General features: G+C 48.9%; 1 protein-coding gene across 2 annotated transcripts in view; it reads left to right on the top strand.

Annotated features, from left to right (window-relative positions):
• Plekhh1 (pleckstrin homology, MyTH4 and FERM domain containing H1) overlaps positions 1-24,416 on the top strand; it is a 57,450-nt gene that overhangs the window by 24,378 nt on the left and 8,656 nt on the right. For both annotated transcript variants that reach the window (XM_048362053.1, XM_048362054.1), the window contains exons 6-21: positions 679-760; positions 843-1,597; positions 5,028-5,106; positions 5,989-6,080; positions 14,926-15,076; positions 15,246-15,388; positions 16,529-16,639; positions 17,891-17,977; positions 18,303-18,464; positions 19,421-19,501; positions 19,827-20,009; positions 20,774-20,882; positions 21,578-21,690; positions 23,170-23,346; positions 23,628-23,725; positions 24,106-24,283. In XM_048362053.1, coding sequence (XP_048218010.1) covers positions 679-760; positions 843-1,597; positions 5,028-5,106; positions 5,989-6,080; positions 14,926-15,076; positions 15,246-15,388; positions 16,529-16,639; positions 17,891-17,977; positions 18,303-18,464; positions 19,421-19,501; positions 19,827-20,009; positions 20,774-20,882; positions 21,578-21,690; positions 23,170-23,346; positions 23,628-23,725; positions 24,106-24,283 — 2,601 coding nt within the window. The remainder of the gene's footprint in view (positions 1-678; positions 761-842; positions 1,598-5,027; positions 5,107-5,988; positions 6,081-14,925; positions 15,077-15,245; positions 15,389-16,528; positions 16,640-17,890; positions 17,978-18,302; positions 18,465-19,420; positions 19,502-19,826; positions 20,010-20,773; positions 20,883-21,577; positions 21,691-23,169; positions 23,347-23,627; positions 23,726-24,105; positions 24,284-24,416) is intronic.

Genomic DNA, 24,416 nt, shown 5'->3' on the forward strand with positions numbered 1-24,416 from the left:
GCCTTGGACTCAGGGCCTGAGCACTGTCCCTGGCTTCTTCCCGCTCAAGGCCAGCACTCTGCCACCTGAGCCACAGCACCCCTTCTGGCCGTTTTTCTGTATATGTGGTGCTGGGGAATCGAACCTAGGGCCTCGTGTATCCGAGGCAGGCACTCTTGCCACTAGGCCATATCCCCAGCCCCAGCTTTTCTTTATGGTTAATTGGAGATAAGAGTCACATGGGCTTTCTATGACCTTCAAACGGTCCATGACCATGGCCCTCAGATCTCAGCCTTCTGAGTAACTAGCTAAGATTACAAGTGTGAGCTACTGGTGCCAGGCTATTTGTTTGTTTTGTTTTTTTAAGAAACTTTATTTGTTTTGTTTTTGTTGCCAGTCCTGGGGCTTGGACTCAGGGCCTGAGCACTGTCCCTGGCTTCTTTTTGCTCCAGGCCAGCACTCTACCTCTTGAGCCACAGCGCCACTTCTGGCTTTTTTTCTATATATGTGATGCTGAGGAATCGAACCCAGGGCTTCATGTATACGAGGCGAGCACTTTACCACTAGGCCATATCCCCAGCCCCAGGCTATTTGTTTTTGATGTTGGAAATGAGAGCCAAAGACTCCAGCAGGCTAGGCGAGCATTCTGCTATGAACTCTATCCTCGGCCTCTTAAATCTTCATTTTCTTTTTGTCCAGCTTGAGATGGAGAATCAACACCTCAAGAGCTGTAATCAGCACCTTCTGGAGCAGGTGGGAGCGCTTCAGGATGATCTAGAAGGTGAGTGGGCCACATATGCATGTGCACAACAGGGGTGGGGATCAATGGAGTCTCAATATGCCCCTGTTTTTCTCCATCACAGCTCTTCGGATGGCACCTTCAGGGAAGCTGCTGGTGGCCCCTGAAGGAACTGCAGAGCAGGATTCTGTCCCTTTGGGGTCAGGAACCCAGACTGTGGGGCAGGATATTGTTCCCCAGCCCAAGGATTTAAAGGCAGCTGTGCCTGCTCCTTCTCCAGGAGCCTTGCAGAGCAAGGACCCTGTGTCTGAAGCCAGCAGCCCTGATGGTTCGAGCTCCAGCATGGCCCAACCTGGGGAAGTAGTAGAAAGCAAGACCCTTCAACTCCATCTGGGAAGAGAGGCCTCTCCCAGCCAACTGTGCATGAAGCCTGGCGCCTCCAGACGTGGTTCAGCCTTCTGGAGGGAGGAACTGGTCACTGCTCAAGGAGGGACTCTCCCTGGCACCAAGATCTCTGCCAGGGAAGGAGGTCCTGGCAGTAGTCTGACCCTGCCGAAGGTTCGGGCTCCTAGCACCCCTCGAGATAGCATCCAAATGACCAAAAGGCACCACAGTCAGCCCCAGGTGGGCCCTGGACATTTTGATCAGGTGGTGAGCATCGAGATCGGGGTCCTGGCAGCTCTCCACCCCTCTAGGCTTTCTAAACTGGAGGCCCGAGCTCGGCTCCAGGAAGAACCAGAGAAGATGGAGATGGAGGAGCCGCCTCCAGCAGGGAAGGAGAAAGAAAGAGAGAGCCTAAACACTGCTGGAGCTGAGCTCGAAGAAGGAGGGCTGGGGAACAAACCACCCACACCCCCCCTGCACCGGTTTCCATCCTGGGTAAGAGGTGACCCGGGGAATGGGCAGAGCCAAAGATAGACGCATGGTTCCGTGACAGTATCCACATGCGGAGCATAGATGAGGCTGGCAACCTGGCTTCAGGTCTTGGAGGCCTGTACCATGGAACCTGCCTAGCCCACCTGCTAGTGAGGAAAAGAGCCAGTCTGAAGGTGTAAAGTGTTAGCTGGCTGTTACTTCCTAAGTGCTTACCACAGACCACCAACCAAGCCAAGTGCTTTGTGACATTTTCAAATATGTGTGGGGGTTAAGAACACAGGTTCCAGGATCATGTCACTGGGGTCGAATTGTTAACTCTGTGACCCTGAACCTCTGTGCCTCAGTTTCCCAGTCTGTAAAATGGGGGTCCCAGTGACAGTTGGGCTGTTATGATGATTATAGGTTTAGTGGCAGCAGTCAATGCTATGTAAGTGTTATTTTTTTTAAAACACGTAATGTGATAAAAATGGTGTGAGATCTGGGGGGCAGTATATGAACACAGTCCATGCTGTGAGATGGACCCAGGTCAGTCTCTGCACTGTTCTCTCTACTTCTGTGCCTGATATTTTCTGTGATTAAAAAAAAAAAAAGCTAGGCCAGGCGCTGATGCCTCACACCTGTAATCCTAGGTACTCAGGAAGCTGAGATTTGAGGATCACAATTCAAAGCCAACCTGGAGAAAGTCCCTGAGACTCTTCTCTCCAATTAACCACCAGAAAACTAGAAGTGGAGCTGTGGCTCAATCACTAGAGTGCTAGCCTTGATTTGAAGAGCTCAGGGACAGCATCCAGGCCCAGAGTTCAAGCCTCACCCCCCCCCCACACACACAAAAGCTAGAATGAAAATGAGGTGGGTATATGTTAACTGCTGGCATGGGCCAGTGGTGAGGATGATGGGAGGATTCAAAGGGCTTCATGCAGAGCCCAATGTCCGACAAGGATGCTCAGCTGTGTGGGAATTAGGTGCTAGGCTGCACAGCTTAGCCAGTGGCCCAAGGTACTGTAGTAATGGCTTCCAGTTCAGGTCCTGCTGCTTTGAAGCCCAGCTCCAGTGCTCTTGCTGTGCAGTCTCCTGGGGACATGGCCACAGCAAATGGCATTCTCTGTCTGTCTGTCTGTCTGTCTGTCTCTCTTCCTCTCTCTCTCTCTCTCTCTCTCTCTCTCTCTCTCTCTCTCTCTCTCTCTCTCTCTCTCTCTCTCTCCCGTCCTGGGCCTTGGCCTCAGAATCTGGGCACTGTCCCTAAGCTTTTTTGTTCAAGGCTAGTGCTCTACCATTTGAGTCACAGCTTTACTTTCTGGCTTTTTTTGGTGACGAATTGGAGAGATGAGTTTTGGGGGCTTTCTCCAGGCTGGCTTTGAACCTTGATCCTCAGGTCTCAGCCTCTGGAGTACCTCAGATTACAGGCACGAGCCACCGGCACCCGGCTCAGATGGCATTCTCTTACTCTAGTCAGATCAAATGCTGCCATGTGATGATGTAGCATGGCAGGGGACATCAAGTGCTAGCTCCTGCCAGCAGAGGGACTGGACATCCCACTATGGAATAATCTCCCCACCACACGGCTTGGGAGACCCCTAACTTCAGCATCTTCCAGGGGCTCCTTTTGAAGTGTTGGTTCAGAGAAGGCTCCAAGCCTAGGCTCCTGAGCTGCACCCATGGCAGGGGCTGCCAGCCCTCCACGAGGCCCTCTGGAAGGCTAGAGACAGCGGAATGTGGCACTGGGTGGGAAGGAAGATGAGACAGGAAACACCAGCCATCCTTCAGGCTTTCCATTGTCAGTTGGGTCCTAGGAACCCCAACAATCAGCCAGTGCGGTTTAAGGGGAACTTGTCTTTGTATTCAACTCTCTTTGTATCCCCCTACTGAGGAAAATAAAGACACTGCATCTCATCCAAGGCCTCTGGGAAGACCACTCCTGTCCTACAGTAGCCTTAGGAAGCCAGTGGGCTAGGAAGGCCAGCCTCTTGGTCAGGCAGGGACACACCTGGGAACTAGCCCTCTGCGGGGGGGAGGGGGGGTTGGCTGGAAGCCTGAGAAATCCATAGAAGGATATTTTTCAGCCCGGGAAGTAAAGGAGTCAGACATTCTGATTGGCACAGCCCCTTTTCTCTTAATCCTTGAAACAACCTTGCGTGATAGGCCTTAGATACCCTTTTGTCAAACAGTGCTATCTTTTGTTTAACCTCAGTCCTTCAAGCTTGAGTTTCATTCACGTCCTTTGTGGAGTTAGAAGGTTGGCCTTTGTTTATTTCCCTGTACACTCCATGGATGGATCTGCCCTGCATAATAAGCAGCAGCCTCTACCCCTGCCCTCTTGTCTTGCCCTCCACCTGGTTATCTCTGCCTCTTCTCATTTATTCCCCCAGCTGTCCCAGTGCTGGGGCATCCCCTTGCTAGGGTCTCACCTGAATATGTAATCCCATTGCCTTCCAGCCTTCTCTCCCAGCCTGGTTGGCCCCCAGCTGCCTTCCTGGACCAGCCTGGCTGACCTAGTCAGCCCTGTGACTCAATGGTCACCTGAGTGGGCCTTTGTTTTCCCTACTGGACCAGTAGAGCAAACCAATCTGGAACAGTCTAAATGAAGCCTGTGGGTTGTTGGAGCAAAACTCACTAGCCCTGTGGAGCCTTTTTCAGATCCAGGGTTATGCTTTTGTTTTGCATTCTCTGCAGAAATGTCTGTCAGCTCTAGCGTTCTGGATTCCTCTCAGGCTTTGCAGGTTAGCCCCAAAGCCTGATCTTGATGTGGCATTGTTACTATAAAAAGACAATGTAAGCCAGGTACTGGTGGCTCATGCCTGTAATCCTAGCTACTCAGGAAGCTGAGATCTGAGGATCACTGTTTGAAGTCAGCCTGGGCTAGAAAGTCCATGAGACTCTTATCTCCCAAAAACTACTCTGAAAAAGCCAGGACTAGAGTTGTATGTAGCTCAGTGGTAGAGCACTAGCCTTAAGCAAAGAGAAGCTCAGGGACAGAGCCCAGGCCCTAAGTTCAAGCCTCTGGAATGGCACAAAAGAAAAAGACAATGTATCCTGGTTTCCAAATAGCTTATAAAAGAACACACACCTCACCTGTGGCTCTGACTTCATCCTTACCACTCCCAACTTCAGAAGTAAGAGCAGGAGTCTCTAAAATGGGAAAGATTCTTAAAAAACAGATTACTGACTCATCACCCTCCGTTGTCCCAAAGGAAAGAGTAAAGGTTACAATGGGGCTGAATTCTGTTGGCCAGGGATTATGCTCTAGGTGCTAATGTTTACTTCAGTTATTTCATTTGATTCCACAGCAGCCTACTGAAAGGTCAGTTTTATTGTATCTCAGAAAAATTAGACTTAGAAATGAAGGCACTTGCCTGAAGTTTCCTAGCCAGGAACTGGTCTGTCCTGGGTGTGGGCACAGCCCTGAGCCCTGACCTCTTGGCCCCTCTCACTCCAGGAGAGCCGGATCTACGCAGTGGCCACCTCAGGCATGCGGCTGTCAGATGTGTCTCCTCGAAGTAATGCTACCTGCTGTGGTGAGTCCGAGACCCAAGCAACCATGGTGGTTGTTCCCTTTCCCAGCAAGAACAGTTCAGGTGAAACCATACAGCCAGAACTGTATGCCTTGGAGGTGCCTTTCTTTTCTAGGGAGGGAAAGAAAGTAGTGCATTGGTTGCAGAGCAGAGAGGGACCTTGGCAAGGTCCTCCAGCCTGGTCTTCCCCCATGCATGTGTCCCTTCTGCAGGGCTAGGGCTGTGGGTGGGAGGAGCTCCAAGTGCTCCAATTCACACGGACCTTGCCCAGTGGCCAAGAGTCTTCTACTCACTTTGGCAACACAGGAACAGCACAGAAAAGAGGAGCATGGCCCCTGTGCGTGATGGATATACAAATCCATGAAGCATTGCCTATTCAAATAAACAAAAGTAGCCAGGTGCTGGGGGCTCACACCTGTAATCCTAGCTACTTGAATGGTGAGATCTGAGGACTGTGGTTTGAAGCCAGCCTGGGCAGAAAAGTCCCTGTGAGACTCTTTATCTCCAATGAACCACTAAAACCCAGAACTAGAGCTGTGGCTCAAAACAAAAGCTCAGGGACAGTGTCCAGGCTTTGAGTTCAAGCCCCAGGACTGACTATTAAAATAAAGTTGCCAGCCACAGCATCCCTACAGTGACAGGAGCCTGTGGGCGTCTCAGCACGAGGGGCACAGGGCAAGCCCTGTGGTGGGGAAAGTAGCTAACGGACAAGGCTCTGTTGCAATGGATCCTTTATTGTATGAGGATCACAGTCCTCAAAGTCAACGGGACCCAGAAAGGAGGGAGGAATGAGGAAGACTCTGACCTTCCTCATCTGCCTGCTGACACCCACCCCTGACTGGGGTAAGCCACCCAAGTTCATCTCTTCCCTCTTATCCCTCTCAGCTTCCAGCCCTCCTGCCCTGGCTTCCCCTGGACCCTTCTCTGGCCTTGTCTACAAGAATGTCACCGTGCCTGTCTACACAGCACTGAAGGGGGTAAGAAACTGCCATACCACAAGGGAATATCCCCATCAGGAAAGGCCCCTGGCTTCAGCACACGGTGCCTGGGGTGGAGGTGTGATTGGTAAGGCACCTGTGCACAGTGATCCTGATGAAGAAGCTCAGGCCATCACGTGCCGTTCTGTTGATCATTTCTAGTTCTATTTATAAATATCCTACACGTACAAAAAAAAAAAAAAAAGCCCATTGGGGAGGCTCAGATCTGAGGATGTGCAGTTCAAAGCCAGCCCAGGCAGAAAAGTCCCCGTGAAACTCATCTCTAGTTAACCACTAAAAAGCCACAAGTGGAGCTGTGGTTCAAGTGGTAGAACATTAGCCTTATTAAGCAAAAGAGCTCAGGGACAGTGCCCAGGCTCTGAGTTCCAGTCCCTGGACCAGCACAAAAAGCAACAAAAAGTTGAATAGGTAACTGGTGGTTCACACCTGTAATCCTAGCTGCTCAGGAAGCTGAGGATCAGAGTTTGAAGCCAACCTGGGCAGGAAAGTCTGTGAGACTCTCATCTCTAATAAACTACTCAGAAAAGGCCACAAGTGGCACTGAGGCTCAAGTGGGAGAATGCTAGCCTTGAGCAGCAGAAGCTCAGGGACACCGTCCAGGCTCTTGAGTTCAAACCCCAGGACTGGCAAAAAAAAGTTGAGTTGGTATGAGTATGAGCAAAACAAAATTAAACCTATACCTACTCTACCTCAAGTCCTCATCCTTTCTTTTATCTGTGATTACCGCCCCCCCCCCCCCCCAGCCATTCTGTGGTGGAGCTCCTTTCAGCAGAATTGTTTACTTACATTTAAACACATACCCCTCCCCCCCCACAACTGCCATTGCTATTTTGGGGGGGAGTGGTCTGGGTTTGAATTCCTTAAGTCCTCATGCTTGCTAGGCAGGCACTCTACCATTTGACCTACACTATGTTTCTTTCAATAAAAATAAGATAGAATTGACTGCAACATAATGTTTTCATATATACTCTTTTCTTTTTGTTTTTACAGTGCTAACAATTAATCCTAGGGCCTAAAGTACACGTTTTTTTTTGTTTTGTTTTTTTTTGTTTTTTTTTTTATTTTATTTTTTTTTTATTAATTGGACATAAATTTTTTTACAAGGTGTTGTGCAAAGAGGGTGCAGTTACATAGTAGGGCAGTGTGTACATTTCTTATGATATCTTACAACCTGTTTTTCTATCCCTTGTCTAGGTCAGGTTGACATATATGCAGTATACAATGTATCAAGAACATATACAGTATTCACAGACTTGGTCTCTACTGTCTCTCCGTCTCCCTTTGTTAACAGTCATATATCAGGGAGATCATGCCCCTTTGTTTTCTGTGTTCTAGGCTTGTCTCACTCAACATTATTTGTTCGAGTTCCGACCATTTCCCTGCAAATAACAATATTTCACCATTCCTAATCGCTATGTAGTATTCCATTGTGTATAAGTACCATATTTTTTGGATTCATTCGTCTGTGGAGGGGCATCTGGGTTGTTTCCATATTTTAGCTATTGTGAATTGTGCCGCGATAAACATGGTAGTACAAATGCCTTTTTGATATCTTGGATTTTGCTGTTTAGGATAGATGCCTAGGAGTGGTATGGCTGGGTCATAGGGTAGGTCTATATTGAGCTTTTTGAGAAACCTCCATACTGTTCTCCAAAGTGGTTGTACTAATTTGCACTCCCACCAACAATGGAGAAGGGTTCCTCTTTCCCCACAGCCCCTCCAGCATTTGTTGTTTCCTGAGTTCAGAGTATAGGCCATTCTAACTGGGGTGAGGTGGTATCTCAGGGTTGTTTTTATTTGCATTTCCTTTACTAGCAGGGATGTTGAGCATTTCCTCATATGTTTCTTTGCCATTTTTATATCTTCTCTTGTGAAGTCTCTCTTTAGCTCTTTTGCCCATTTCCTAATAGGTTTATTGGGCTTGGAGGGGCTTAGTTTTTTGAGTTCTCTGTAGATGACCGATATCAGGCCTTTGTCTGTTGCTGTGCTGGTAAATATCCTTTCCCATATCGTTGGCTGTCTTTCTATTTTGGTGGCTATGTCCTTAGCTGTGCAGAAACTTTTTAATTTGTAGTAGTCCCATTTGTCGAGTCTTTCTCCTATTTGTTGTGCCCCTGGGACTCTATTCAGGAAGTTCCTTCCTGTGCCTATAAGTTCTAGTGTCTTTCCTACTCTGTCCTTCAGTAGTTTCAAGGATTCAGGTCTGATGTTGAGGTCCTTGATCCATTTTGAGTTGATCTTGGTGCATGGTGATAGGCTTGGGTCTACTTTGAGTTTTCTGCATATGGCTGCCCAGTTCTCCCAGCACCAGTAGTTGAAGAGGCTATGTTTATTCCATTGTATGTCTTTAGCTCCTTTGTCGAATATCAGTTGGCTGTAAGAGTGCGGTTTTATTTCTGGGTCCTCAGTTCTAATCCATTGGTCTTCCGATCTGTTTTTATACCAATACCATGCTGTTTTTGTTATGATGGCCTTGTAGTAGATCTTGAAGTCAGGTATTGTGATACCTCCTGCATTGCTTTTTTTGCCTAGAATTGCTTTGGCTATTCTAGGTTTTTTTGCTGTTCCATATGAATTTATGGATTGGTTTCTCTATTTCAGTGAAGAATGTGGCTGGGATTTTGATAGGTATTGCATTGAATTTGTATAACAATTTGGGCAATATGGCCATTTTCACTATATTGATTCTGCCTACCCATGAGCATGGGAGGTCTTTCCATCTCCTTGTGTCTTCTTTGATTTCCCTTATTAGATTTTTGTAGTTTTCATTGAATAGGTCCGTCACGTCCTTGGTTAAGTTGATCCCTAGGTACTTTATTCTTTTTTTGGCTACTGTAAATGGAATTGTTTCCATAATTTCCTTTTCTGTTTGTCTATTGCTGGTGTACAGAAAAGCTGCTGACTTTTGTGGGTTGATTTTGTATCCTGCTACTTTGCCAAATTGGTTTATTAGGTGTAGGAGTTTGGGTACTGAGGTTTTTGGGTCCTTCAGATACAAGATCATGTCGTCTGCGAATAGGGATAACTTGATTTCTTCCTTGCCGATGTGGATCCCTTTGATGTCCTCCTCTTGCCTTATTGCTATGGCTAGGGATTCCAGCACTATGTTGAACAGAAGTGGGGAGAGTGGGCATCCTTGTCTTGTTCCTGATTTTAGGGGGAATGACTTAAGTTTCTCTCCATTTAATATGATATTAGCAGTTGGTCTGTTGTATATGGCTTTTATTGTTTTGAGGAATGTTCCATCTATTCCTGTTCTCTCCAAAGCTTTTAATAGGTATGGATGTTGTATTTTGTCAAAGGCTTTTTGGGCATCGACTGAGATAACAATGTGATTCTTGATTTTAGTTCTGTTTATGTGGTGAATTACGTTGATTGATTTACGGATGTTGAACCATCCTTGTGACTGAGGGATGAAGCCTACTTGGTCATGATGTATGATATTCTTGATCACTTTCTGGATCCTATTAGCTAATATTTTATTGAGGAGCTTTGCATCTGTGTTCATTAGTGATATTGGTCTGTAGTTCTCTTTTTTTGTTGGGACTTTGCCTGGTTTGGGAATTAGTATGATATTAGCTTCATAGAACGAGTTTGGGATTTCTCCCTCCATTTCTATTTCGCGGAAGAGTTTGAGGAGTATTGGAATTAGCTCCTCACTAAAGGTTTTGTAGAATTCGTTGGTGAATCCATCTGGGCCTGGGCTTTTCTTAGTAGGGAGGTTCTTGATTACCTCCTGTATCTCACCGTAAGTTATTGGTTTATTTAGCTGATTTATTTCTTCTTGGTTCAGTTTGGGCAGTTTGTACTTCTCTAAGAATTGATCCATTTCTGTAGAATTATTGTTTTTTGCTGAGTAGAGGTTTTGGAAATAGCTCCTTATGATTGTTTGAATATCGTGTGTACTTGTTGTAATTTTTCCTGTGGAGTCCCTGATTTTACGAATATGAGTCTCTTCTCTTCTTTTTTTTGTAAGTCTTGCAAGGGGTCTGTCAATTTTGTTTATTTTCTCAAAGAACCAGCTTTTAGTCTTATTTATTTGTTGAATGGTCTTTCTATTTTCAATCAGATTTATCTCTTCTTTAATCTTTGTGATCTCTCCCCTCCTAGTCGTTTTAGATTCTGTCATTTCTTGTTTCTCCAGTTGTTTTAGTTTCATCGTGAGGGTATTCACCTGCTCTGCTTCCATTCTTTTAATGTGGGTGCTGAGGGCAATGATCTTGCCCCTCAGTACTGCCTTAGCTGTGTCCCATAGGTTTCTTTGTGATGTGTTTTCTTTGTCATTGTGGCTTATGAATTCCTTGATTTCATCTTTAATTTGATCTGTGGCCCAAGTGTTGGATAGCAGCGTGGGGTTTAGCCTCCAAGAGTGTGTATAGGCTCTGTGGTATCCTTTGTTGTTGAGGGTTACCTTTAATCCACTGTGATCAGATATAATACATGGGATGATGTCAATACTTTTGTATTTGCTGAGGTTCTTTGTGTGGGCTATGACGTGGTCTATTTTGGAATATGATCCATGGGCTGCTGAAAAGAAGGTGTATTGGGTCTCTGTAGGGTGGAAGGTTCTATATAGGTCTGTTAGATCCATTTGGGAAATGGTGTTATTTAGGTCCTCAGCTCCCTTACTAATCCTCTGGGTGTTGGATCTGTCTCTTGGAGAGAGAGGAGTATTAAAGTCACCCACTATGATTGTGTTTGCATCTATCTTGCTCTGTAATTCTGTGAGAATTTGCTTGACATATGTCGGGCCTCTTTTGTTCGGTGAGTATACATTTATCACCGTGATGTCTTGATTCTGGATTTTTCCTTGTATTAATATGTAGTGTCCTTCTTTGTCTTTTTGAGTGGACTTTAAAGAGAAGTCCAGCTTGTCTGAGATCAGAATGGCTACACCTGCCGTTTTGGTGGGTGCATTTGCTTGGTAGATCTTGGTCCATCCTTTCATTCGAAGCCTGTTTTTGTCCCTTGCTGTAAGGTGGGTCTCTTGTAGACAGCAGATGTCAACTTTTTGTTTGCGGATCCATTCTGCCAGTCTGCTCCTCTTAATCGGGGAGTTTAAGCCATTTATATTTAAAGAGATCAAGGATAAGGGTGTTTTTTCTCCTTCCATTTTCTTGTTGGGCTGTTTTTTCCTGTTTTTTTTTTTTTTTCTTCTTGTCTTTAGTGAGCTGGTCTTTCTGCTGGACTTTGGCTATTGAAGTTTCTTTCTGATTCTGTCTGTGTGTCTTTTACGATCTCTGTTGGGTGGGCTTCCCCTCTTAATATTCGCTGTAGGGCTGGTTTTTTATTCACATACTCCTTTAGCTCCTCTTTGGTGTGGAAAGATCTGGTTCTCCCTTCGAATGTGAACTCCAGTTTCGCTGGATATTTGATCCGAGGTTGTAAGTTGTTATTCTGAAGTACTTGGATAGTGTTCTTCCACTCACTTCGAGCTTGGTAAGTTTGTGTGGATAAGTCGGATGTTATTCGAATCCTCTTCCCATTGAAAAAAGTTTCCTTCTTCGCTTTGGCTGAATTCAGAATTTGCTCTTTAATCTTGAGGTCTGTAGTCTTGAATATTATGTGCCTTGGGGTGGTTTTCCTGGGGTCTGGCCTGCCAGGTGTCCTATAGGCTTCGGTTACCTGGATGGGGTCCCCTGTGAGATTGGGGAAGTTTTCTGCAATAACTTTATTGAGGACATGGTTAAGCCCTCTGCTCTGATATTCGGCTCCTTCTTCTATTCCAATTATGCGCAGATTATATCTCTTGTCTTTGTCCATTAGTTCCTGGATTAATCTTCCCTGAAGCTTCACCTTTTCTTGGAGTGTGGTCATTTTCTGGTTGTTGTCAGCTGCTTCATCGTCCAGGCGAGAGATTCTGGATTCCATATGGTCAACTCTTTGTGTTATGGTTTCAATTGCGGAGTTTATGGATGTCAGAGAGCTATTCATGGTTGTCATATCAGCTCTGATCGTGGAAATTTCTTCCTTTAAAGAGTTGTATTTTAAATCTATTTTTTCATGCATTTCAATTCTCAGGGTGTGGAGATTTTCTTTAAAGGCAGCTTGCATTGTATCCATTTTTGCTTCCATTTCTTTAAACGAGGCTTGCATTGTATCCAGTTTTGCTTCCATTTCTTTCTTAGCTTCCTGGGTGTCCTTCCAGATTTCCGCTCTAAACTCCTGGAATTGTTTTCTGATTTCATTTCTGACGCTTTCGATCATTCCTGTTAACATGGCCTCATTTGCTTTTTTATTCTCCATCTCCTCTTCAGTCGAGCTGCTTTTTGGAGCTGGCGAGGTGGCTTGTCCTTTGATGAACTGAGTTATGTTTCTTTGTGATTTGCGCATCTGGAGGTGTGTGTAGATCTTCCTTCCCTTCTGTGTAGGCGTGTCTAAGGCAGCAGGTGCTGCCGCTGTGGCCCCGCCCACCAGTGCAGGGCACGCCTACCAGAGCGGGCGCTTTCGCTGGGGCCCTGCCCTCCTGTGCACTGTGAGACCCCTACAACAGGCACTTTAGCGGGGTCTGCCTCCCAGAGCGAGCCCTGGGTTGTTGGGTTGTGCTTGCGCCCTCCCGCGAGTCCGTTGGGGGGGGGGAGGCAGTATGTGTGGGGCCCAGTGGGATCGACTGTCCGGGTGTGGCTTGGCACCCTCAGACCTCGCCTCTGCTGCGAGGGGGGGGGGACGTGATCAGGCTCAGGTGACCCTGCTGGGCTGGTATTGCCCACCAGCGCCTGTGATTTTAGTTGTAAGAGTCCGCAAGGTCCAGGCGCCTCAGGTGGGGCTTGCCCTGCCGGCCGTCCCCCGGCCCCTGTTGGGAAGGGGACGGGGCCGGTTCTGCCAGTTCAGGAACCTTTGGGGGCTTGGGGCTGTTCTGCCCTTCCCCTGCTAGACTGGCTTCCCAGCGCCTGATGGGAGCTTCCCGCCTGATTTGGGGAGTTGTTTGTTCCCACGGGAGTGGGGAGGGGGAGGGAGGGAGATATAGCTTCTTTGTCGGGCTTGGGTCTCCCGTTGGGGGAAGGGATTAAGGGGGACTCACTTTTGCTGCTTTGTGTGTGTGTCCCACGCAGCCGTTGGCCCTTCAGGGGTTGGCGAAGTGTTGTGGTGGCTTCCCCCGTTCCCTCTTTCTGCCGCACTGGGTTCCCTTGTCCGAATCCGGTGTGGACCCGAACTTCTCGTCGCTGCCGGGTGTGTCTTGCTCCGCACCCTGCCTTGTGTCCGTGGGGTCTCCCGCTATATGGATTCTGCGCTCCTGGCAACCTGTCTGCCGATCGCCGGGTTCCCCTTTCCCAGCCTGACCCTGTTTGGGCCAGGGTCGGCTGGTGGGGGGAGGGTGCCCCGGTGAATCTCCGGCTCCGTGTAGGTTTTCGATTCTTCTTTTTTGCTCCTTTTTGTTTTCCTGCGTTTCTCCACTGCTTCTGGATGCTGGTTTTGCTGGGTTCTTGGTGGGGTGTTGGGTGTTGTAGTTCCCAGCTCGCTATTCAGTTGGTGCGAGTCGGGGTTCCTCACTATTCTTTCGGCGCCATCTTTCCTCCTTTAAAGTACACGTTTAATCTTCTTACTGGTTTTTATAACATAATAGTAAAGCTTGTAAAACTTTTCATAGAAGAGAAAAACAGAAGTCAAATTTCCTTTGACATTGCTTTTTCCTAATTTTTAACCCCAAGGACATCTGTCATAATGGTTATTTTTTTATTCCATAAGGTACTCCGATGCATTTACAAAATATGCATTTGTGCTGGTATCTCTTTACTCTCATTCTCCCACTCATTTCTCTCTTTTTCTGCTTTTTCTCTTTCCCTTCCCTTCCTCCTTCCCTCTCTGTTTCCTTCTCCCTCTTGCACACATGCAGATGTGTGCAAATGCTCACAAGGGGACTGTGCGTGCCTCCGTTTTCTGTGCCTTCTTCCTCCTTTTCATTTGACTGTACAGTACCCCAGTGTAGCTTAACTACCTTAAACATTCCTTCACTGATTTAGAATAGTTTGTATACCTTTCTTGAAAATAAGTATTGCAATGAACACCATTGTGCATGTACTTGTTCCAGAGGTAGAATTTTGGGTAAGTTATGCAGGTACTACCACCTCACTTTCTAAAAGCTCTTGGTGGGCTGGGAATGTAGTTCAGGTAGAATGACCCTGTCTATTTTTCCCCCCAGCAATATACAAAAATGCATACATACATACAGTTATACTTGGGTATCCTTTGTACCTTTCCCACTCCTAATACTCTCACCAACATTGGTATAAATCAGTCATTTTATGTGTGTACAAATTGCAGTGTCCCCACACAATTTTGGGGGAATGTCGGTTGTGGGGTTTGAACTTGGGGCCTGAGTGGTGTCCCTAAGCTCTTTTGCTCAAGGCCAATGCTCTACCAACCACTTTGAGCCACAGATTCACACTTGCAATTTTCTGGTAGTTAATTGGAGATAAAAATCTCATGGACTTGCCTTCCCTGGGCTGGATTCTAACCATGATCCTCAGTCTCCTGAGGAGCTAGGATTAACAGATATGAGCCACCAGTGCCTGGCTGTCCCCACACAGGTGTAAAGCTCCCGTCTCACACTTGGTCCCTTTTATGGCTATCTCATCCTGTAGAGTAGAGAGAGTAAGAGTCACAGCTGGCAAGTGTGGATAAGAGCTCATTATGGACCACAGAAGATTGTGGCAGGGAGGGTTGCCCAAGGTACTGCACAGAAGGTCATGTAGGGACCGTACACTGTTTTGAGACAGGCTATGTGGGCCATACCCTGGGAATTGGGAGTCAGGGATAAACGGTTGGGTGGCAGGAGATTAGTTTTGCAGCCTCAGCTGCAGTGGGGACCAGTCTTGCCTTGCAGAGAGCCACACAGATCAGCAGTGTACCCTTCGTGGATGAGTCCTCTGGGTCTGACGATGACTGCAGCTCTCAGGCGAGCTTCCGGATGTCTGTCCCCTGCTCTGAGTGCAAGAAGACCAGTGGACTCGGCAGCCCTCGGGCCATCAAAAGAGGTAGAGGGAAGGGGAGCAGAATCGTGGACACTTGTGGCGGGGGCCCCTGGGTGATCCCACACAGTGCCAGATTCAGGGATCCTGGGTGGGCGATGAAGGCCCTGAAGCTCTGGCTGTGGGTCAAGAAGTGAAGAAGGACCTGGGCCCTGATTCCTTCTCTTATGGCCAGGGGTCTCCATGTCGTCGCTGAGCTCTGAGGGTGACTACGCTATTCCCCCTGACGCCTGCTCCCTGGACAGTGACTACTCAGAGCCTGAGCACAAACTCCAGCGTACCTCATCATACTCCACCGACGGGCTGGGCCTAGGCGCGGTGAGCAAGGAGCACAGCGCCACGCCTGGGCAGGATATACAGTGGGTTCAGGGAGCAGAGCTGTGGCAGAGGCTACCTGGGCCTCAACTCTAGCCCAGGCAGCAGCTGAGGGAGGGGATGGTGTGGCCAGAGAGACCTGGAGAATGGGCTAGAGTATTCCGGCTCCATGAGGGAGGAAAGATGGAGCCCATGAGGGGTTTGCATCCATTGCTTTGTGTATCTCCACCCCAATCATTGGTTGCTGCTTAGAGCTCACACAGTTGAGCTTTATGGTGCCAGGTGCTATCTTTGATACACTTCTATACTTCAGGATCTTCTTGGGATTATTGCCCAGTTTACTTTTTTTTTTTTTTTACTTGGATCCTGGGTGCTGTCCCTGGGCTCTTTTGCTGAAGGCTAGCACTCTACTCCTTTGAGCCACAGCACCACTTCTGGTTTTCTGGTAGTTAATTGGAGATAACAGTCTCACGGACTTAACTGCCCAGGCTGGCTTTTGAACCACGATCCTCAGATCTCAGCCTCCTGAGTAGCTAGGATTACAAGCCAGAGCTACCAGCATCCCACTTATTGCCCAGTTTAATGGATGAGAAGCTTGAGGCTCAGAGACATTGTACCCTATGCCAACAATGAGTTCAGATCTGCTTCCTCGGTCTTGGCTCCATACCCCTCCTCTGCCCTGCCTTCACGTGCCATACTCCAAGGACTTGCCATGCTAGCCTGTGCCTGCTGTTCCCATGAAGATCAGGGCGGCCTGGCTGGCACTGGCCTCCCTCCTCTCAGCTGGTCTTTGAGGGAGAAACTAACCTTTCTGTCAAAGGCCAGTCCAGGTTCTGCTTCTTTCCTGTCGCTCTCGCTGGCCAGCCTGTCTCCTGATCTGCCACCCACTCATGGTGGGTGAGGTGCTAACTTCCAGCCATTGAGGGGCCCCTCCATGGCAGGCCTACTCCATTTAATCCTGTCTGAACCCTCAGTAGGACACAGAGCCCTGAAAACAAGTACCCATAACATAATAAGTGCTCGATCATCTTTTTCCTAAAACTTGATGGTGAAGCAGTGGCCTCACTGGACCATTTTGGCCCATGTGATGTGCCAAGTGATTTCCATTCTGTCCCCTCTTCTTCCATTCCCTTCATCCCTCAGGAGTCACTGGAGAAGTCGGGCTACCTGCTGAAAATGGGGAGCCGGGTGAAGGCGTGGAAGAGGCGATGGTTTGTCTTGAGACAGGGACAGATTCTGTACTACAAGTCTCCGGTGAGACACCCCCTTTCCATTCTGTAATCACTGCACGAGAGGGGCTGGAGAGGGGCAGTATGACATTGAGCAGGGGTGGAGAGGGCAGCCTGACTGGACTGGAGGCTCCGAGCCCCACACAGGACTTGACTGCATCCTCACATTTCATGGACGCACAATGAATTAAGGCAGTAGCAGCCAGGGCAGCCTTAGGCCAGTTGCCTTGCGTTTCTTTTTTCTATCTTCAGAAGCCGGTTTCTTCTTAAGCCTGGTCCTAATTAAAAAAAAAAAAAAAGTTTCTCAGCCAGTCCTCATCTAGTCTGTATTGTTCTAAGAGACAATTCCAGGCCTCCTCCACAACCTGAAATTAAGGAGTTTGTAAAACATGTCTGTAAAAACACGTTTGTAAAACATGTCTGGTTTGACAGAGCTTAGGAGCTGTCACTGTCATGTTCTTTCTCTCTCTCTCTCTCTCTCTCTCTCCTTCCCCCCCCCCCCCCCGGCATCCATCCATCTATCATCTATCCATCCATTCATCTATCTATATCTACCTATCTACCCACCCATCCATTCATCCATCCACCCATCTAGTGCCATACTGGAGTGAACTCAGCCTGGGCGTTGCCACTTAGTTTTTTCGCTCAAGGGTAATGTTCTACAATTTGAGCCACATATCCTCTTCCAGACAGACTTCTTGGAGATTACTTGGAGATAAGGATGTCATAGACTTTTCTCCCTATACTGGCCTTGAACTGTGATCCTCAGATCTCAGCTTCCTGAGTACCTAAGATTATAAGTGAGAGTCCTAATTGTCATGTTTTAAAGAGGACAAAAAGGTCTCTTGTGCAACTCTGTTTAATTGGTAGCGGCTGTCTTCATGTTAAGGATTCCAGTTCCGTTAAGGATTCCAGATCCAGGGCTGGGAATATGGCCTAGTGGCAAGAGTGCTTGCCTCGTATACATGAGGCCCTGGTTTCGATTCCTCAGCACCACATATACAGAAAATGGCCAGAAGTGATGCTGTGGCTCAAGTGGCAGAGTGCTAGCCTTGAGCAAAAAAGAAGCCAGGTACAGTGCTCAGGCCCTGAGTTCACGGCCTAGGACTGGCCAAAAACAAACAAACCGTTAAGGATTCCAGATCCATATTCCTCCATGAGAAAAATGTTGTCACCCATCTGTAGTAATACTGGACAGTAATGACAGTGACAAACGGTTTTCAGGAGAGTAAGTGATGCTTTGAGAAGGCTTTCCTCCATGTTTCTTTCTTTACAGAATGATGTCATCAGGAAACCTCAAGGTCAAGTGGATCTGAACTCTCGTTGCCAGATTGTCCGAGGGGAGGGTGCTCAGACTTTCCAGGTGAGCCTGCTCTTAGCTTTTAGATAAGGTGCTGGCACTTGGATATGGCTATGGTTAGGACAAAGATGGGCCCAGAATGAATGTGAAGGAAAGGATGTGATCCTAGTGTGTGTGTGTGTGTGTGTGTGTGTGTGTGTGTGTGTGTGTGTGTGTGTGTGGAAGGAAGAGGAGACTGAATGTGAGAGGTGGTGAAGGGAGGAAAGAAGGAGGAAATGGCGGGAGGAGAAGGGTGGAGGAGGAGGAAGGAAGGCCTCATGGCTTTAGAGATTCATGGCACCTCTGAGCCTGAGTGCTGCCTCTGGCCCCAACCCCTTTCCCTGGACAGCTCATCTCTGAGAAGAAAACCTTCTACTTGACGGCGGATTCCCCCAGCCTGTTGGAAGAGTGGATCCGGGTTCTCCAGAGCCTGTTGAAGGTTCAGGCCACTGGGCCTGCAGCCCTGCCACATCGGGGCACCAAGCCCACTGTGAAGGGCTGGCTGACCAAGGTATGGGGACGGAGGGGCGGGGGGGGGAAGGGAGGATGGAAGAGGGGGCTGGGACGGGATGGAGAGGGCAGGGCAGGCCAACAGGGAGTTCGGAGGGCTGCTGGGCTCCCTCCTGAGCCACAGTCCCTTTCTCCAGGAGCTTCCTCACAGTGGCTAGCTAGACCTCAAACATGTCTGACCGTATAAGGTGATGATGGAGATTCCCTAGGTACAGATGAGGGTTGTCAGGACCCCAGGTTCTCAAGGCAGGGGAGAAGCGAATGTTTTTTACCCACCTTGAAGTCATTAGCAATCATTTCCATGTTGAACCCATCGCCTCTCAGGATTAGCAGTAAGAAGGGACCCAGGTGATGTGGGTCTAGTTGCCATTCAAATTCATGTAGCGTCCCACACCTGCCCCACAGACATTTTAGTTAGGGCTCTTCTGGTTGCAAAGAACAGAAAAGGGAAGTTAACAAGGGAATACAGGAATGGGACCACAACACCATCAGGACCACAAGCAACTTGCACTGTGCAAGCTCAGTGCTCCTAGGCTCTCTGCCCGCCTCTGCTTCCTCCTTCCTTCTGTTCATGACCTTCTCTGCCTGTGTGTGGTTTCTGCGCCCTCATGATGGGTAGCTGCCTCAGGATTTCAGCTAGCCATGCGCTGATTAACCTTGCAACCTCGCAAAAAGTGGCTCTGCCAGCTAGCAAGTTCTTCACATGTTCATATTCCTCGGGAGGCATCTGACTGTCCTCTTCTAGGAGCAGGAACAGGCACTGCATAGCCCAAGAGTTTTAGGGTGCCACATTGTACATACCATAGCAGCCTGTCTGCGAAAGGGGTTCCATTGGTAAGGAGTCTAAATGGCATCTCCACTAAGGACCTGAGTTTTGACTGTCTCCCAGGGCTTCTCTTTGCCAGCCTCAGATTTACTTCAGGAAACTCCTGGTTCTAGTTCATTTCTATCTTCCAGGTAAAGCACGGCCACTCTAAGCTGGTCTGGTGTGCTCTTGTGGGGAAAACCTTCTACTATTACCGGAGCCATGAGGACAAGGTATTTCCTCAGCTTCCTTGTTGCTCCTCATTCCCGCTTCCCCTAAACCTTGTCGCTGTGGCTCTGTGCCCTGATGACAGTCCCCAGCTTCACCCTCCCCCCACCAGACCCCACAAGGCCAGTGGGCATGGCCTGTGTGGTCTGTTGGTGCTTCGCAGAAGGGCATCACTGCCCCCAGCCTGGCCACAGTACTATAGCCTCCATCTCATCCTGAGTTCTGGCCACATCCACGACCCCCAGCCCTACAGAACCTAAGCATCCACAGAGAGGAGCCACCCTGACCCCTTCTTTAGCTCTCCCATTCATGGAAGGCTCACATCCACAGCGACCTCTGGGCCAACTGCCTGTGCGGGATGCACGCATAGAGGAAGTAGATCGGTCCTGCGACTCAGATGAGGACTACGAGGCTGGAGGAACCAGGCGGTTGCTCTCTTCCCACTGCACCCTGGTGATCCACCCCCCGGAGCACAGCCCCACCTACCTCCTCATAGGCACCAAGCATGAAAAGGTAAGGGAAGGACTGGGTCTCTCCTCGGCCAGGGCTAGACCAGTGTTCCGGACTTCCCTTTTTTCTTTCCTCTGAGCTTCCTGAACAACTGTATTTCCCTCTTGGACACTAGCTAATGTTCCCTGAATGGAGCATTTCCTTCTACTGAATTCACCCCTGGGTGGCTGAGTAGCCCTGTACTGGGGCCATGTAATAAAGCCCCAAACTTGGAAAATTGGTTCATATTGATCCTGAGTCTTTCCCCTTAGGTTCCATGGTATTGGCTTATGCCAATCAAAGTACCTGAACCTTATCCTTTTTAGTTTTGAGTTAGTGTCTTTTTTTTTTCTGACCCTGGGGCTTGAACTCAGGGCCTAAGCACTGTTTCTGAGCACTCTGTGCTCAAGGCTAGTGCTCTAGCACTTGAGCCACAACGCCATTTCTGGCCTTTTCTGTTTATGTGGTGCTGAGGAATTGAACCCAGGGCTTCATGCATGCTAACACTCTGCTGCTAAGCCACATTCCCAGCCCTTAAATTAGTGTCTTGCTAGCTTGGAATTCATGGTTCTTCTGCCTCAGCTTCTGGAATGCTAGGATTACAGGCATGTACCACCACATCTACTTTCTGATTGTAGGCTATTTTTTCAGTGCTGCGATGGAATCCAGACCCACAAACATTCTAGACAGGTACACTACCACCGAGCTACACCCCCAGTCTCAAACCCTACTCTTATCTCTACCTTCCCCCCCGCCCCCACATGTGGGGGCTTTCCATTCTTGCCTAGGAAACATGGCTGTACCACCTCACAGTGGCTGCAGGTGGCAGCAGTGCCAAGGTGGGCACTGTCTATGAGCAGCTCATTGGGAAACTGATGAATGGCGAAGGAAACCCAGGTAAGGCCATCGCTGCATGACTTTCAAAAGGAAACTCTACCCAGAAGCTGCAAAACACATCTAAGCCACAAAGGGGAGCTCCCATCCCACTTGGGGGCCCTCTATCCTGGCCACAATCTTGAGGGGATCACTCTGTCTGGGGGAGTCTGTCTGGGAAACAGATTTTTCCCACAACCTGGGTAAATGTTTTACTCCGTTCAGCTGGCAGCTTTTCTGGCTAGGCAGAGGACTAAGGTGGAAAAGCATAGCTGGTTAACGTATAGTTAGAGTTTGTTAATCAATAAAGAAGCCAAAGTCTGGAAAGGTTAACCTAAAGCCTGTGGTATTTGGGGGGAGGGGGCGTCCTTTATTTTGCTTCCGATTTTCCGGGTTCTCAGGCACTAACCAGTGTCACACACCACTCTCAACACTTTATTTCGGCTCCAGGGCTTACCGATTTTCAGGCAGGCCAATATTTATTCCTCCAACCATACCTGACACGTCAGGGAAAGCCTCGTGCACACACCGGTAGCCTTGCTCACTGGCCCCTGTTGCGGCTCTGTCGTAAAGTGGTGGCCACCTTCCTGTGCAGTCACCTGCATACCCAGCCATTTCCTCAAGAGTTAAACATTGCCCCTCCCACAAATCAAAGTTGGGAATGGGGGTGGGGGAGCTCCTCCTTCCTTGTAACTCCCACTGCTCTGCGCTCTGTGCAGATTCCCCCCTCTGGAAACACCCCATGCTGTGCTACAGCAGAGATGGGCTGTGCACGTCCCTCACCACCCTGCCCTCAGAGGCCCTGCAGACCGAGGCCCTCAAGCTCTTCAAGGTAAAGTGGGAGGGGTCCCAGGCCCAGCCACTGGGGGCGCACACACCCAATGCCTAGGCTCTGTCTGGAGCACTTTAAGCCCCCCATGGCGATGCATGGGTGGGGAGAAGTCCAGAGGGCTAAGGGAGGAAGGGAAAGAAGACTCATGGGGTCCCCACAACCTCCTCCGTGGCAGGAATGTAAAATCCCTGCAGATAGGGAGAGGCTCTCACTTGCCCCGGGAAATGCCAGAGAAAACTCTCCTGTGAGCTGCCCTCCTCCTAAAATAATAGCAGGAAAGGCCAGGTTTACATTGCTTCTGTACCCCACAGGTTCTGATCTATTTTAAAATCCACTTTGTACTTAAGAAAAAGAAAGACAATTTTTCTATTTAAAAAAAAAAAAAGATGGATTTTCTTTTCTTTTTTTTGTCAGTCACGGGGCTTGGACTCTGAGCCTGGGCCCTGTCCCTGTGCTCTTCAGCTCAAGGCTAATGCTCTACTACTTTGAGCCACAGCACCACTTCGGTTTTCCTGGTGACTAATTGGAGATAGGAGTCTCATGGACTTTCCTGCCCAGGCTGGCAGGCTGGCTTTTTTGTTTTGTTTTGTTTTTGCCAGTCCTGGGGCTTGAACTCAGGGCCTGAGCACTGTTCCTGGCTTCTCTTGCTCAAGGCTAGCACTCTACCCCTTGAGCCACAGTGCCACTTCTGGCTTTTTCTATATATGTGGTGCTGAGGAATTGAACCCAGGGCTTCATGTATACAAGGCAAGCACTTTACCACTAGGCCATATTCCCAGCCCTGCAGGCTGGCTTTGAACCACAATCCTCAGATCTCAGCCTCCTGAGTAGTTAGGACTACAGGGGTGAGCCACTGGTGCCTGGCTGAAAGATGAATTTTCTAAGGACACATGCCTTAGAAACCCAGAACTTATGAGGCTGAAGCAAGAGGATTGCAGTATGAGGCCAGCCAGTCAGGGCTAAAAATAAGACCTTGTCTAAAAAGAAAAAGAAAATTGTTTATAGGCAAGCTTATGTCTTGCTTATGTAATAGGAACATTTAAAGAGTTAAACCCAGTGCTGCTGTTTATGTCTATAATCCTATCTACTAAAGAGGCTACGATCTAGAGATAGGGTCTTAAATTTAAGGCTAGTCCCAACAGAAGAGCTCACTAGATTCCATATCCAAATAATCAGCAAGAAGCAGAGCTGGAGGCATAGCTCAAGTGGTAACAGCACCAATCAAGCATGTGCAAGGCCCTGAGTTCAAATCCCTCTACCTAAGTTCAAAACCCCAGTATGGCCAAAGGGGAGGTAAACAGTGAGGTGGAAGACAAAGCCTTAAAGATTCTATCCCAAAGTAACCCCATTTTAGTTATGCAACAGCAGTGCTTCCTCTTAGAAAGTGCTGTCTGTCAGTGAACAGCTTCGAGGCTCTGCTTGGGGCCAAAACTATCACGTAGGGCTATGTGCCTGTGTCCACTGTGTCTTTCTTCCCAGTCCTGCCAGCTCTTCATCAACGTGCCTGTGGAAGCAGCTTCTGTGGACTACCACGTGTCGCTGGCCCAGACAGCACTGCAGGTCTGCCTGGTTCACCCCGAGCTGCAGAGTGAGATCTACTGCCAGCTCATGAAGCAGACCAGCTGCCGCCCGCCTCAGAAGTACTCTCTCACACAGGTGGGCATTCCCCGGAGACAGGACAGCTACCCAGAGCCACTGGCAAGGGCTGCCCAGGAGGTAGGGAAGGTAGAAGGAGGTGCCCCAGCAGGTATGTTCTGAGCCAAGCTGCCTCCATACAGCTGAAGCCTGCCTGCCTTTGCACCGTCAGGCTGTTGGATGGCTTTTCTGGACACAGCCTGAGCAAGGTGGCCATCCTGGGTAGCCTCAGAAGGGTGGGGGCTCTGGCATGCCCAGGGCCGCGAGGGCACTCGTGACATACTGCCTGTGTTCTCCGGCAGTGCTGGCAGCTTCTGGCTCTGTGTGCCCCACTCTTCCTGCCTCAGCATCACTTCCTCTGGTATGTCAAACAGCAGCTGCAGCGCCACGCAGATCCCAGGTGCGTGAACACTTTTCCTCTGCCTGACTGGATTGCGTAGACTGCTTCTCCCCTCTGAGGTTGCTCAGGGCAGGGAAACTTCAGTGTGCACATATATGAGCAAGTAGAAATGGGCGCATGCTTAGGCTTCCTTGGGTGTTTTATGATGTGCTGCCATATTGCACTCGTGTTCCTTCTCTGCTCTCTTATCCTCCTGAAAGTCACTTCGTGCCAGCCATCTGCCCCAAGATTTGTCATCAGTGGCAATGAACACACAAGGCTGTTTTCTACAGCGGCACAGCTAGTTTCAGCCCTCGCTGAGTCTATAGGGTACACATCCCAGATATGAAGAGGCAGGGAGGTGCAAAGTCCCCAGGGTTTCCTTCTTCCTGTGTTTTTAGAAATGAAACTGGCCAGTATGCCACCTACTGCCAGCGGGCCGTGGAGCGGACGCTGCAGACGGGGGAGAGAGAGGCCAGGCCCTCGCGCATGGAGGTGGTGTCCATCCTACTGCGAAACCCCTTCCACCACTCCTTGCCTTTCAGCATCCCTGTGCACTTTGCCAACGGAACTTACCAGGTGAGGAGGCGGGGTGGGGGGGGGGTGCCCCTGAGTCTTCTGTCATTGTCCATGGAAGAACACCTTTGGTCGAGATTTCAGGTTTTATTTCGTTGGTGGTGCTGGGGCTTGAACTCAGGGCCTCACACTTGCT

The sequence above is a fragment of the Perognathus longimembris genome, chromosome 14, assembly GCF_023159225.1.
Source record: "Perognathus longimembris pacificus isolate PPM17 chromosome 14, ASM2315922v1, whole genome shotgun sequence".
Lineage (NCBI taxonomy): Eukaryota > Metazoa > Chordata > Mammalia > Rodentia > Heteromyidae > Perognathus > Perognathus longimembris.